This window comes from Mycetomoellerius zeteki, unplaced genomic scaffold (assembly GCF_001594055.1).
Source record: "Mycetomoellerius zeteki isolate Tzet28-1 unplaced genomic scaffold, Tzet1.0 scaffold128, whole genome shotgun sequence".
In the NCBI taxonomy this organism is placed as follows: domain Eukaryota; kingdom Metazoa; phylum Arthropoda; class Insecta; order Hymenoptera; family Formicidae; genus Mycetomoellerius; species Mycetomoellerius zeteki.
In genome coordinates this window covers 424,909-441,709 of record NW_017256212.1, presented here as the reverse complement: position 1 = coordinate 441,709, position 16,801 = coordinate 424,909, and the positions used below count along the sequence as shown (strand labels likewise).

Sequence of the window (16,801 nt, the reverse complement as noted above, 5' to 3'; positions counted from 1 at the left end):
GAACATAACGTGAAGGGTTAGTAGTCTCCAGGAAAATTGATGTTACGAGTAAATTACGCGGAAGCAAAGATAAAACTCTCCTATTTTGATGATGCACACTTGCATGATGGTACGTACACACGTCAAAACTCGTTAACATGCTTAATTATCGTATCAAATTGACACATATTGACTAAATGTTCGAATTTGTCAAAAGTTGCTAATTCACAAAATCAAATATATAGCAATATTTATTTAATAATTATTTTATATAATAAGTATGCGTTACACATATTCATAAATTATTCAACACAAATGAGTGGCCATATTCGGTCAAGGTGGATCTTTAGTGTCTAAAAATATTTTTGTGTGAACCTTTGCAATTTATATATCATATCCCTTACTTCAAAACTAATACAACTTAAATAATGCAATTTTTTAATTATTACCGTGAATGTTAATTAATGTTGTAATATTAATGTGTCATTATAAGAAGTAAATATTACTCTAACAAAAATAAACTAAGTTAACTTCATAAAAAATTATCAAAGAATTATCACAACTTGAAAAGGGTGATTTAAAAAAACCGTCACAACACTCAAAAGTCAAAAAGGATAGTTTTTGTTTTTAAGAATTGTGAAACAAAAATGTTTTTGTCGATATTATTTGATTAGTTAATAATTTTTTAAGTTAAAAAATTTTTTTACTAATCAAATAACTTAATTTTTTTGTTGTGTCACTTTTGAAGTAAAGAAATGATATATTTATATATATAAGTTTTTGTAATGAAATTGGAATCAAAATTATTTTGTAGAAATGGTTCAACTTTCGCGTGCCATTCAACTTATCCGGAAGGATCGATTTTCCTTGAAGAACCATCTCGCATTCTCTAAAGAAAAATAGATCGTTCAATCGAATTCCGGTCAGGTTCTAAAAGGTGATCAACCTCGTCCTGACTTTTTAGCAGCATGTGCGCTTTTTGTGGGCACGCGGGGTTTCTTTATAAGACGTCGAAAGCATTGTGTCACCATCAATGCGTCCCGCCGAGATAAATATTTAACAGTGCACGGCTGCACCGCTATGTCAACATCCCGGAGGTTACTCAACGTTCTTCCGGTGGCCACCAGGAACTCATTGAGAATGCACTCGATCACTCTTCCTTCTTTGCCTCTTTTTATCCGTAACAACGGCGGCAACGGAAAGGAAGCGAGGATCTTGCATAGATTCAAAATATGCAGAACAAGGTCGCGATGCGCTCGAGCGCACATTGACAAAAAGGAACGCCATGGTAAAAGGCAGAGACCTACATGCGAGAGGGTGGATAGGGAAGATCTACGTAACCTACGAACAAAATGAAAAGGAGATCGTCGATTTTGTTTGTCCACAAAACGCCGCAAACAGAGGCGGTTTGGCATTATGCGCCCGTCGTAAATAGACGGCGGTTAGCCACCTACAAGCAGATGAGCCTTTTTGGGATTCTTCAGGATTAGCGACAGGCGGGTAGTCGCGAGCCGCACGTTTGGGGGAGGTACGAAACAGAGAAACCAAATGACGAGAGTCGTACGGCAGTAATTTGAGATGCTCTTCTTCTTCTTCAGCTGCTATTGGGCAGATGCCGAAATTGGTACGACGGAGACAATGCTACGGGGATAATGGACTTCTTAAATCGAGAACATCTAGTTGAATGGATCTATTTCTACCGGGAAGACTGCGTCTTCCGTATCAAAAAATATCTGTCGATCTCGTTTTTCGGAGATAATGTGGAATACACATAAGCATAACCTTTATACAAATCTTAAAAACGCAATTTAAAAGAAAATATACCAAGAGAATAACGCATGTAAAAAAATCGTTAAAAATATGCTTCTAAAAAATATGCTGGATATAAATGACATAAGGTAAAATATAGCAGTACCGAATAATAGCAAAGATAATTGAAATAAACGTGACGATTCTCTTGCGAACATTAATGTATATAGAAGATATATCCAATGTATTCTCACATTACGGCTGGAAATGAAATAGACGAGTAATAATAGAACATTAGAATACCACTGAGACGTCTTTTCTTCCAGCGTTTTCGCTCATTTTCTCATCTTCATTCCGCAAGGCGGAAATTAAAAGTTTTCTTTCCGTAAACGCGAGTCGAGTTCTCATCTCCGAGACTATCCCTGGTACCGGAGACAAGCATATACACACGCTGGCTCATGAGGACGTGCATGCAACTCATTGTCAGCTGACACCTGTAGACCTACCTACGCGGGACACGTACGCAGCCACTTACTTACGAGAAAGTGGGGTGAAAAGCTCTCGCGTGTTCTTTTCATCGCGCTTCCCAGCGAGAATACTGCTTTATGCCAACGATGCATCCTCTTGCTATATTTATTATACATATAGAAACGACGCTTCCTCTTTACTCAGCCTTTCTTGAAACTTTAAACTTTTGTCGCTGATTCTCACTTTACAATATAAAAGCCAACGTCCGAAGCATTAAGTCACTTACACTTCTTTTGCGTTTGCAAAATGTTCTATGGATAAGGTAATCCAAGAAATGTTGGAATTTTACATCACAAGATCCGCTACATCGCGAGAGGGTTTCGTGGGAGCCGAGGGAGTTTCTTTTAATTAAAAGAAGTCTATTATTCTTGAAGGGAGGCAAAAGAGACGGCGAGACTGCAGCTTATTTATCTCGGCGAATGTTTGGCGACCGAGCTACTTGCAGCTAGAATATTTCTCTAATGAGGACGCGCGGAAAATTCAAAAGTATTCTTGTGCTCATGAAAGTTTTACGACGCCGAGAAAGACGGATCTTTGTATTATTCTAGTACTCCTGCTTTTATCAATTTAAACTTCAATTTTCTTTACTGCAACGCACTCACAAATGCACTTGATAGAAACATTAAATGAAACATTCCAGCCAATTGCAAAATGAAAAAGATTCGTTTATAAAATAATATCAATTGGAGAAACAATAAAAATATGTAATCAATAAGAATCTTATTGGGCCGTACATGTGAAAATATAACCAATAGGAAATAAAGGCATATAACGGTTGAAGCTGGATCTTTAATACTGAAATAATTTCATGTAAATTTGTATATACTATATATGTATATACATATACATATTTGTAAATATGGTATGTATATATGTAGAAATATAGTATATACAAATTCACATGAAATTATTTAATTAAAGAGCCAGCTTCGACCGTCACGGGGCTTTATTTCCTATTAAATAGTAATCAGTTAAATCACAATACTTTTATATTCGAGATGTAAGATCGATCATAGTCTATATTATGTGCCCATATGTAACAAGTAATAAATAAATATTGTTTAATGCGTATTAACAATTATTTTTAAGCACGATAACATGTGATATTTCTTTCTTCGTAACAAACTTTTATTTTGTCAAGTGGCATAATTTTTAAACGCGATTAATTACTCATATTGCAAATTTATCAATGGGCCAGCTCGTGCCATCTCTTAAGGGTGGACGCCGCAAGTAAAACCGCGCGTTATTACGGTGGGGTAGTTACCATCTGCCTTTCGTTACCTGTAAATTTGTGCACCTGGATGCATTGGCGCCACCGCGCGATTCGTTCATATTCTCCGTTGGTGTACACGTTTATCGATTCGAACGAAATTGGCGGTTACGACAATAATTTGTCAAAAATCGTGTTTGCCTCGATTAATGCCTCATGGAGCACAAAATGGAGGAGAGAATACTATTTCACTTTTACAGAATTGATAACTGACATTAAGGTACTTAACATCAAATCCTCTAATTAAAATTATTTTATACAGACGGCGAGCAACGCGTTTAATGATAGGCAATTGATAATACATTAACGCTTCGTAAAATTCCACCGATTAAATTAATTTCACGGATCCGCAAGATGCCCAGTGAAAGAAAAACGGCTAATTTCACTTCCGTTTTGTCGTACACTGCTTAACTCAGCGAATTCACAATAAAAACCTTTCAACGACGGCCGAATGATTGTTTGAACTGAAGCATCTCATAGTATCGGCGAGTGCATTCGATTTATGCACTCGATTAAACGCAAAAATCCATTGCTTAATTATCCGTAATATCCGTGGCAATCCGTGGAATATCATGGACCGCCGGGCCGAACCAGTTTGAAGAGCGACGAGTAGCGAAAAAAAAGAACCACCTACGCACGTACACGCGTGCAGTCGATCGGCCGCGCTGGTTGGTCTGGGGGTAAAAACAAAAATCGAGGCCGAGCCCGCAGATACGCGGTTTTTGCGAAATTACGGGTCCCGCCTCGAACCTTCGCACACTCCCGTAAATCAATCGGCGCTTCGACATTCGTATATATTCTCCGTTAATTATTTTTATTCACGGCCCAGCGTATAGGAACGCCCAGTTCGCCTGCCTGGGAGTTCGTATTTTGTACGCATACGCACGAGTCCCTAGTCCACCCCGACCACCGCACTCGCTCACACACGCACACGGACGCTTTCGTAACGTACGCACGCCAAGCACGTACTCTCGCATACATAGACATCAGCGTAAGTGCGCCCGATGCACCAGGATGCGTGCATGCGTGAGTGCGTGCCTGCGTGCGTGCGTGCATGCACGTGTCGCTATGGCACGACGCGCATGTGTGTACGTGTTGGTCGCTCGTGCGCAGCATGCGTCCGCGTGTACTGGCGCACGCGTGTGCGTTACGTATTTTCGAATAGCGAGAGCCAGGCTGGTTCGTCAAATTTGCACATTTATTCGTTTACCGTCATACAATCGAGCTTAAAACTCGCGCGAACGCGTGTGAGTGCGCGGCCGCCTCGTCGATGCATGGGCGCACACACGCCGCGGTCTCATCCCTTATTCATAACTCTTCGAAGGGCTTGATGGAGCTCCAAAGCTCACGACACAGCCCAACGATTTTTTTTTACACTTTGGTCTCCTGTTTTGCACCGGGTGGGGTCCAGTTCTCTTCTTCTTCACAAAACACTTCGTTTGACGAACCACGTTCTATAATAGATCTTGATAATAACGTGCATACAATGAGACGCACTGTCGCGACGATGAATTAATTCACGTTAATCAGTCAACGCCCTTTTTTCGAATTTCGAACTTAACCACGTGATATTTCAATATTTTTTTTTTAAGTGACGACATGTCACTTAAAAACACACAAGTAAACACATTTATTCGAGCGTAATAATTCTACAGAACTTGCGAACGTGCAAGGCAGCTGCTAATTAACGGTCCAATCGCACACTCGGTCGCTTCGATAGTTTAATTGATTCCGAAATAGTTGCCTCCCGCGGAAGAGCCGTGGGGATGCCCGAGAATGAACCGCCGCGCTACCCTTGTCAGACATCCTGTGGTCAGGAGCCGAGGAGATTCGGCAAGAAATAAATTACCGAACGCTATACACGGATACCAAGAATGTCCACCCTTCCACCTTCTTCCTACTCGGCGCTCAACCCTCGAACATCGAGCAGTTCGTGAAACAATTCTGAAGCAAATCGAACGCTCCGCGTCTCTTCGTTTCCCTTACTTCCGTTCGAATGGGGTGTAAGCAAGGACGAGCTTCTCTTTTCGCAAAGGGGAAGGTTGTAGCTTGTCTTGTCGATAAAAAGCGAGTCGAAAAGCGCGATGTGGAATTACATTAAAGTATTACGACGAAGAGTACTACTAAAAATTACAATTAAATACTTTCTCGTATTTTCCATTTCTTAAACGAGGGAAATATGTCTCGACAAATAGCTCGTATGTTCAAATAAACCTTTTCATAAAAAGCTACCTTTTTTTCTCTCTGTGTTATTGCTTCGCTTTGTGCTGCGTTATTGCGTTTTTAATTTCGTTTCATGGTATGCGCCATATCGAAACGCGTTACACGATTTTTGTCACGGCGTAAGCGTCAGTAGCAGGTGCAGCGGGAAACAGGGAGCCGCAATACACGTGTTCTCCTCGTAGTTTTGGACTCGACGAACTTTCAACATGCATGTAAGTAGTCCGCGTATAGTGCCTTCATTTTCTCGCCTTCCGTTGATACATTTCGCGTACTCCCGAGAAGGACGAAACAATTGCGAACCGGGAAATTTTCCTCACAGTCTGTGTATACTCTCAGAATATCCAGCTAGTACGACGAGTCTAGAAGTATTGCAGTTATCGTGTAACTAACCTTGTACTTCGACGTATCTCGGACGTAAGCGAGTATTTCAAAGTGCTTCATGCCAAACAGCCATCTAATTTCTCAAAGGCTCGTGTCTTGCATATCGCGATATCAACACTTATTTATGAGAAAAATTAATAAAACTAGTTAGTACTAGAGAGTAACTCGTATTTTCTATTTTACTTCGTTCAATTTGTTAGATATAGATTTTATCATATTACTAAGTTTTTATTACATCTCATTTTTTCCGAGCATTTACATTTATATTTCGCGTCTCCCAAGCCATTAAAAAAGTGACCTTTTTTAAAACTAGCATTTTAAATACTACAGAGCAATTTATTTATTGAAAACTGCCTTAACCCTAAATCATGATATAAAAGTCTCCTCGATCAAAGCCGCGTGTAGAGTGAATAAGACGCCGCCACTTCGGCCATTAACAGGAGTCTGCGAACGACAGAGAGGGACGTATCAAGGATAAAGGTATAAATGCAGTGCACGCACACATCTTGCACGAGGAGGATAGCACCGCGTGTTCGCGACAGCTAGGCACTACACGGCCGCGCATCGACGGCTGGATGCCCGCGGAACGGCTCGTAGAGCTCGCAGCTTTTAAGCTTGACGTGGCCATTGGAAAGAACCGTGGAATCGAAGGAAGAGAGAGAGGCTGACTGCAATAATTATCGGACGTGGGAGGAAGCAGCGGGGTGAGAGAACGGGCAGACGAGGAGAGGACAGGACGAAGGGACAGAGAGGACGGCTGAGAGCGACGGAGAGAAGGGCGAGCACGCGCGCGAGCGCGCGCGAGAGAGGGTGCGAGGGACGATGAAAAGTTTGACCGGACGCAGCGAGCACAATGCATCGTGGTCCACCCTCCACCCCCGGGAGCGACCCACCCCATAATCCACCCGCATTGTACGACCAATCAATATTGTTTTATATCGTGAGTCGTGAGACGAACCGGCTCCGCTGGTTCGACTCGTTCGGCGCTACGCTACTCTCTTCGATAGTAGCTGCAGTCCACCGAGCCCTCCGACTTCCGGAAATTCTTTCGCATTTATCCATCATGGAGAGGCCGATGGCCTTCCTTTCACAATTCTGAGACACTCGCAGGAGAACATTTAACGATCCGTATTAATTCCGGTCGTCAAATCATTTATCTATATTTCACGAACACATAAAAAATGTATCCTTTTCAAATTATCTCTAGATTACTCATTTTCTAGAAATTCTTATCAAGCTTTTATTATATAAGAAAGAAACGATATATATGTAGTGTGACACGAAGTATTTGAGTGAATGTATTTATAGAGTTAGTAATGCATTTCAGATGTGTAAAGTAATACGCTGCTGTTTCGCAAAAGTAAATATAAAATTCCACGTGTTACGATTAATACCCTGTATCCAAAGAGCGCAAAACATGCGTTTATTCAGTACACGCGATAAATGCAGGTTCATTGATTAAACATGAGAACGATGCACGTATAATTAATTAATGAATGGCTTCCGTGTGTAGTGTATGAAAAACGGTGATTCCTCATTTTTTGGTATTGCGCGATACACTGTCATTATACGTGATTTTCATTCATTTAATTCGACCGAGCCGATACGCGTACGCGCTTAATTAGTTGTTGCGTATGTGCCGAAATTACTCGTACTTTATGCTCCATTTCAACAATGCGTAACAGGGGAAAATTTGAGGTTGATTATTCGATATATTTATACTGGTGATTTTCAAGAAGAACTGATACAAGCATTATTATTAACTCCAAATCATCTATCGCCGATATGAAAAGACTTAGATCAAGATCGAAATATGGAAATTAAATCATTTATTAATTTCTATTTAAAATTTCAATACCTTTTTTACTTCTTTTTACACGGTTGATTAAAAATCGCTTGCAATAATTAATATTAAAAAAACAGTATTATATTACTTAAAATCGAAGCCGTGAGAGATCAATGACAAGATCATCTTATAAGATAAAATTACTATATAAATATAGGATTAATTATACAGTAATAACATTTACGATCGATTAAAAGTATTTTAAGTACATCCGCTTGTCAAGATTACGTCAATAATGGTCATCAGATTGTCAATCTATCTATTCCCTCCCCTCCTTTCCTTTTCTTGACAGACATTCTCTATTAGATCTATATCGAGATTACCAAGATAATTTATCAACCACGTTTACCCACTTTCGGCGTATTCGAGATTCGTTGAAAAACGATAATTCGAGTAGACACAATCGAAAGACTGAGGCGCGTGACAGCATTTAGATCTATCTTTCTCCGCTGACGCACTAGCGGGACAGACGAGATTTTTCTTACGCGACAACAGAAGAACGCGTAAAGAACGGCGCACAATGTGCATCCGCCTGGCTCGCTCAACGAGGATACGTTTCTCTCGCACGATGACGTTGTTTCAGGATTATTCTCCCTCTTTAATTATCCTGCCTTCCCTCCGTCCTCCTTCGCCACCTCCGCTCGGCATCAATGCCGCCGTCTTCTCTCTTTCGCTCGCGGAAAGGGCAGAAAGTCCGGCGTGCGATGCGATAACGAATTATCTTCGAGAACACGCTTCTTGGGACAGGAACCGGAAATATCACTGGATGATAATAGCGGTATCTCGCAAGAACCATTGCATTCCTACTGCATTCTTCCCAATATTTTTTTTAAAACTCCTACTTTAAAACCGATTAGATTTTATCAATTATCTCTTAAAAATAATATAGACTTTTGAAGGACATTTAACTTCGAAGAAGTTCTTTTTAAAGAATACGTTCTGATTTAAATCGAATCTCTCTTGCGTGCATCTAGTAAGTTTATCGAAAATAGTGTACGCGGAATTTTTCACTACAAATACTGCAAATGTAATATGGTAACAAGGCGTTTAAAGATAGCGAATCAAGGACCGATCGGAGTCATCCTCACATGTCTAGTGACGACTCATAAGCCCGCGCTACATACACAAGCGTATCACGTAATCATCCTTATGCCTGTGTGCGTGTGTGTGGCCGCACAAACGTAATATGCTCGCACGCTCTCCTTCGCATAGAATTCACCATCGCCTTCCGCTCATCACGCGCTCAAATACCTACGCGAAACGAACATGCTGGCCGTGAACGTAATCTTCGAGCTGCCATTAGTTCGATCAAAAGTATTTTATTAGCATTGTGTGCCTGTTATACCGATCGCGTGCAGATTCCGACGTAATTCTTTATTTTTTTATTTTTTTTCCTGAATCTTGATTGGCTGAGGACACCGATCGGCAGAATGCTGCAGCGCGATAAGCAAGAACGAAGAGCTTCCTCATGCTTTACTCTGGGTGCACATAAACTTTTGCAAAGCAAATGTAAGCGCGAGGACGTTATTCTTGTCACAATTATTTTTTATGCGGAATATGTGTCATTCGATAATCATGAAGCAGAATTACAGGCGAAGCCTGATATTTCGCGTCACGCACAAGATTGCGCATCTTGCTGTCATTAATCATAATTATACGACAGTTTTATTTAATCGAGTACGCAATGGCGGAATATTTGCGTAAGCGAATAGACACGCTTCACCTCGAAAGAAGTATGCTCCGTTCCCTTGGCTGTGTTTATCGGACGAATCGCGTGCGGAGACCAGGTTACCGATAATTACTGCCTGATTCTTTGTATCCTTGCCACGCCACGATTGGCTGAGGTGAATAATCGACCGGGGCCCAACCGCGTTGCGGGGACCCAGTCACCGAAGATCCGGCCCCATTCGTCGCGACGCGCACAAAACGACGTAGAAACGTTCGTTCCGGAAGAACAAGTCGATGTACCATTGTCATTCTCTATACTCGACGACTATTTAATGTATGCACGCCTCTATCCCCGTCTCTCTTCCCGACAACGAAGCGATCATGCATTGATAGAAGCCTTCGTACACTTAGGTGTACTTATATGTCCACTTATGTGGGATATGACATAAGCGTCCTATCTATCTATTCACGGCAACATTTCTGCGTATTGTGCGCATCGAGGAGCAGCGAAAAGCTGCTTTTTCTTCTTTTATAACGCGCTTTTATGACGCTAATTGTACCTCGAATCGTTACGAAAGATTAAATTCGTATCTCTCCCAATAATCATTCGCGGTTTTGATAAAATGTATTTCCAATGCCAATGTATACTCAGAGTTGCTTTGACGAAGGGCTCCGATGTTCGGCGATGCGTAAAATCAGGGGCGATTAGTCGGAATGCACACAATTAGCGCTGCAGCAGTTTGGTGCGGCATTACATATCACGCGACACGGCTAAGCGAATGAAATGTCTTTCGTCGCAGATCTTCTTAATATCAATCTAGAAATTCGCATTTAGTATAATGGACATGTCGCAACCGATTTGTCGGATCAATTCGTAAACTGATTCATTTTATTAATCGCTAAAGTTTATGCAATGCATTACTCAACAATTAATACCCATGTTTAATTAGTAACGTTAGATAATCCAATGCAATATAATTCGGATTATTATTATCACGAAATTACGAATAACTTAGACAGGAATCAACCGCGATTATTGAATTTTCGACAATATATTACGTATATCTGACAAACAGATCCTTAATGAGAGTTTGAGAAATGTTACACTCATCGGGGTTAATTGGGGGTGAACCGGCTCATCTTAGACAGATGTCGAAACCAACCGCGAAGTTCAAAGGGCCGTTATCCCTTCATTACGACGAACTTTATGCGACTAATTTCAAATTTCTCTAAACCGATATAGAACGCGGCCGCTCAACCACATTTAGTCTAATTAAATAAGCGTGTAACGCACAGACCGCAATAATTTCATAATAATCTCAAAGTATCTTCGTACGAAATGAATAGCAAGTGTCATTATCAAATAAATTATTTCAACGCAAGTTCATGCATAACGATTAAAATTTTTCCACATACAATATATAATTCACAATTGAAATCGATCATTTTTTAATATCATTTTCAGATCTCGGAGTTCCGTTAAAACCGCGATGTATATAACATCGCGAAATTGTGCGTGTCCAAAAAACAAAGGGCGCTGATACCAGTGATGTCTGTGGCCCCGAATTCATCGAAAAACCACGAAAAAAAAAGATATCTTCCGCCCGGAGACACAAATAAGAGCGCGAGCCTGTTCCCCACGGTTTCGTATCCGCGTAACTTCTCGCAGCCATCGGTGCGCGAAATGTCCTCGGCCTTTGATGTCGAACATTACAAGAACATGAAGGATTCCGTCGCGAATAGGAGAGAGGAATTCGACGCCCTACCACCCCGGTGACCATTCGTAAATTGTCGCGCTTTCTGTCTCACCCCTCTGCTTTCAACTCGCGCGCGCAAAAAGAGATAACACTTCCCGGCGTCGTTCTCGCACTTCAGCGAGTTTATCTCGGCAAGAACGTGCCGCTGCTGGGGTGGTCGTCCCTTCCGCGACAGGATGAGATTGGGAAACAATTAAGGGAAGACGAGGCGCAATGTCGCCTTGTATGATAATGCGTTGTAACCTCCGGCACACAGAAGGTACGGTACAGTAAAGGAAGAAGAAGAGGAGTGCATGAAATGCGGTTATGCAGGTAAGCGAGTAGGGAGGAGGACAAGGAGGGTGGGTGCGGCTAGAAGAGAATACGAAGTGGATTGTCGGAGGAGGGAGTTGGAGATCGTGGTTCTTACTTTGCATTCTTTTGTGTATCCTCCTGAACCCTCCATCCGTCCTGCCGCTACCCAGTCTTCCCTCTTGAAGCTTGAACTAACGCCCGAGGTTTTAATGCACTTGTCTACTCTACATACTGTTCATAAAGACACATATGTCGTCTGTTGAACGAGTGGACAGGAAAGCCATGGTCTTGGAATGAGATAGGACTGCGAGTGCATGACTAAAGGAGGGTAGGCATGGCGAGATGGAAAATGGTGAAAGACAAGAAACGAGACAAAATGAAGGAAGGAGAATGCGGTAACGATATAAAATGCATTTTAAATTCTAAGCATCGACCGTATTATGAAAAGATCTCGACTTTTCGCATGTATAATCCCCGGGAGAAAGATGAGAATCCCGCGAAGAGAGAGAGAGATTGAAAGAGGAAACGGTTTGCGAATTTTATATGGATACGAACTATCTACTATTTAGTTATTACAATAAACATTATTTAATATTTCACGCTGTTATCATTGAATGCAGTATATTATATCATCTTTCTTGCATTAAGTATACTGATGATAAAAAAATGAGAAATATTCATAATTTTTAGTCGTATATGGTTTTTGTATATTACAGTGCGTGTATGTGTGTGTGATGGATAAAATATAATATATAAGATATGTATATATATATGTAGAGGAAGGTCACCTATACTGACATAGGTCTCCTAAAGCGACATCCCCTTATTTCTTAGAAACTAATCTTTGCTCCTTATTAATACTAATAAAAACGTAATCTGTTTAGCTAATTAAAGAAGTACAAATTCATAATTTTCATATATTTGTGACTTATTTCTATAGCAAATCAGCTAAAAACAAATTCTATGAATCCGAGAAGAAAATTCTTACGGTGTTCTTTTGCAAATTGCGTAATTAAAATAATAGTGACTGTATTATTGATAATATTGTGTCATTTAAATGTTTATAGTTTCATAAATTAGTTTTCTTTACAGAATAGGATATATCTTTATTTATAGAATAGGAATGTTGGCATCATTACCTACTATGTCAGTTTTGGAGACCATTTTGTCAGACGCTCATTTTTGCTTAACTTACGAAAAACTTAATTATTGCAAAATTGCAAACAGTATTATAAAAACTGCTATCTGATAGAAGACACTTTTTAGTTTGTATTTATGTTTTTGATATTTTTACCTTTTGTTTAAGAAAGATTGTCTAAAAACAAAGTGATATGTCGATATCGGTGACCTTCCTCTATATTGTTATATCGAAAACATTTAAAATTATTTCGCAAAATATAGACCGCGCCTTAAAAATAAATTCAAAACAATGAAATTATAGAAACGTAAAAAAGCAACGCCACCTAGCGATATAAATCCGAATACAAAAGGTATTTCACGTAGTTATAAAATAATGTACAAGGAAAAGAGCAAACAGAATAAATTTATAAGTTACTATAAGAAAAACTCATTAAACTTTCACTGTATTCACTAACGATTCTTCTTTAATGCGAATATCGATGACTTTCTATACCTGTTTTTTGTCACGAGTTACGTAACTCCAATCGCATATAAAACGATCATATTTATACACATTTTAAAAACTGTGCTTTTTTTAAACCGTTATATACACATCAAATTATTCACAAAAAGTAAAATAAATAAAACTATTGTATAATTGTAATAATTTGAATAATTTGTAACGTTCTTATCAATAAATTATTGTATTATCCTGCATACATTCATCATTAATTAATGGACAATAAATTGTAATTATTAATGTTTTTATCCAATAGTGGACCACAACAAAACGTTATTAAAAACGTAACGTTTGTAATCAAATTACGATGTAGTATTCGAAATACGGAGTATCCATACATGTTTTTAATGGTCAACTGTAGCCGCCAAAATCATGGATAACGTTAAACATCCTAGTAACAACACTCGAACTAACGTTATAGTCAATACTAATGACTTACATGTTCCATGGAAATGAATTAATTGTGACAAAATCCCGAAACTCGCTCGATCGATTTCAATGTGATTAATTTCTACCTATCAATTTTACATTAAACTCACCTCTTGTGTCCCGGTATCCGCGCACCAACCAGCCCTCTGCTACGGCGTCATTCGTTAATCTAGACAGAAGAAATGGAACGTCAGAAACCTAGCCATAAGTATTCCCTAACGAATGGTGCCGAGTTCTTTTTTTTTTCCTTTTTTTTCAACATCGATACAATAACAATTATGCTACGAGCACGCGGATAATACCACCGTGGCGGAAGCAGGCGGGCAATTTTGCGAGACCGTCTCCGGTATAATACCATGTAGGGTCGAAGGTGTACTCAAGTGCGTTGATTCAAGGCAGTGCACGTGGGAGGAACCGGGAGATGCTTTCAGAGGCGGAAAGAAAGCAGGCGCGAGATTCGCGCTTCATTCATTCACGAATCCGTGAAGAGACCGTAAAAGAGCTCTCCTTCGAGATATAATTAGCACATCTTTCCGCGATGTGCCCGACAATGCGGCTTTTAATTAGTATGCGTTCACGTATTCGGATTTCCTCCCTGCAGCACACTCCTCGCACCCGCCCGTCTTCATTCTGCGGCAACGATAACGACGACGACGAACACACGTGGTCGATTTCACGCGCGCGTGACCCGCGCGCGTGTGCACGCCGGGTCGCAGCAACGAACCGTGCACGTTTATGTCGGCGCATCACACGCCGCTGCACCATAGAAGTGTCAATACGCGGGTGTGCGTGTACGCGCGCGGTAAGCGAGCTCGCGTGCACCGATTTGCGTTACGGCGGATACCTCAGGCACGTAAGGCGTTTCTGCGGTACAAAGGGCCGCGACGAGCGTCGACGTGAACAACAATTCGATGTCTCATCTTCCGCTCATAAAACGCTCATGATCGCGCAAATCGCCAATTGAGAACTCGTAAATATATTGAAACTGGCAATCCGCGAAGATGAGGAACAATCGAAAATTGAAGGATAATTAGCGTCGCAATTTCTTCTGTAATTTCTTCTTCGATAATGAAAGTCCGATACTGATATACCGCGTGCTTAATTTAAACGTTACAAATCTCAATCGACGTGACTGCCACGATTCAACAATGAACTATGGAGTGACATATCAAGGAACAAATCGAAACGCTTGAATTCACTAATAATTTTCTTATAGACTTCTGACAATGCTGCGTGCATTGATTGCGATAGTAAAGACAGTTTTAACTATCGCCGACTTTTAAACTTTGTCGTCCATCACTGATAGCCCATCATGGTCGTTCTCGATGACATGCATAAGTCAGGGACACGTCGACGAAATGATAACTTTTCGTGCGATGTGTAAAAGTAGATTATGTCACTTTTTACGATAGTCAAACGTGTGAAAGTAATGATACGAATAACATTTTTACTCAATTAGTTACAAATGATTGTAAGCGCACGATTTAAATTTTATCGAATCGATATCGACGAAGAGCAAAATAAAAATACACTAGTTTCCATGTCTCACAACTTGTGTTATCGTCAAACGCAATCGTGCAGATATGACATTAACGCGCGACATGTCGATCCGCAATTACCGTGCGAGCCTCCACTCGCATTCTCGAGACAATTGTAGAGGGTGACGAAGGACACCAATTGCTGCTGAGCTAGCGACAGAAAGCTGCACGATTTCCGGGATGTGCGCTAATGTCTGATATTAGATCGAGTGTCGCAAGATAACTCGTATATAGTCACGCGTGATTATTCAGAATGGGGGAAAGAAAATTCATCGTGTTAGCTTTTATATCGAACAGATGTAATCTGTAACAAGCTGGCGTATTGATGTAGGTTACTTTTTACGTAACAATTATTTCATATGAATAAGACGAAAGATGTTACGATTCAGTGGAATAGTTTTAGACTTTTTTTCTTTGCGATTAACTGCAACATAACAACTGAAGGAAATATATTAAAATCCGCGATACGTGGGGAAAGACACTTTCATATCATATGCGAGGACGGTGTAAAAATTTTCAACGTGTTTTATATACTTTCATTAACACCACGTCTCTCAATTCTGGAAGACGCACAATTTTCCGCAGAGACCTTGTCTTCCATTTCTGTGAGATAACCCTATTTATACTCAAATAGAAACGAGTATTTTAAGTCCCGTAAGAAACACATTCAAAATACCTTTGGCATTCAAAGTTACATAGGAAAGTTGTCGATACGCATATAAACATACGATTATATATATATATATATCTTCGCATCCATAAACACGTTATAATTTCATTTACCTATAGGCATCGAAGAATTAAATATGCACTGAAATACGTTACATTCATTATGCGCCCTATCGAAATACTATTTTAATTACAGCATGCGGTGTACGTGTCGAACTCGGCGATGGTTTAAAATGCCTGACCGAAAAGTCGAGTTATATCCGATTTTGAAGCGCGCGATCTGTGTCAATGCCACGATTTACCGTTGCGAGCCTTTCGGGAATTGAACGAATATTGAAATTGCGGGAAACGCACAGAACTTTTGCATAATGAGCTGGCGGCTCACGCCGACACACGGATGTGCACGCACACCAAGCCCGGCGCCGACGCGTACATGAATATTTTCATTTGATTGCGTTAATTAAACTCGCGCTGCCAGGCGATGACCTTTGAAGTTCAGCGGCACGCGGCACGCATACACCAATTACCGATATTATTAATTGCAATGTGCTCCACGTTTTCGGCAATCATTGAATTTAGCGAGTAGACATGCGTCTCAATCTTGAATATTTCTTTTTTGGGAGAATATCTTATTAATATATAAAAACATGAATTTATATATATATTAATATTTATATATAATAAAATTCATATTTTATATGATATATAAAATTTGTCAATACACACACATACATATATACATAGGTCGTCTGAAAAGTTTTGAGCCTCAACATGAAGATGGCATTACTCGTCAAAACAATTTTGGTACTATAATCGTACATACTTTGAAAG

General features: G+C 40.1%; 1 protein-coding gene across 1 annotated transcript in view; it reads right to left on the bottom strand.

Moving 5' to 3' along the window:
- LOC108731431 (uncharacterized) overlaps positions 1 to 16,801 on the bottom strand; it is a 102,401-nt gene that overhangs the window by 52,840 nt on the left and 32,760 nt on the right. Inside the window, exon 3 of the mRNA XM_018461764.1 lies at positions 13,874 to 13,932. Coding sequence (XP_018317266.1) covers positions 13,874 to 13,932 — 59 coding nt within the window. The remainder of the gene's footprint in view (positions 1 to 13,873; positions 13,933 to 16,801) is intronic.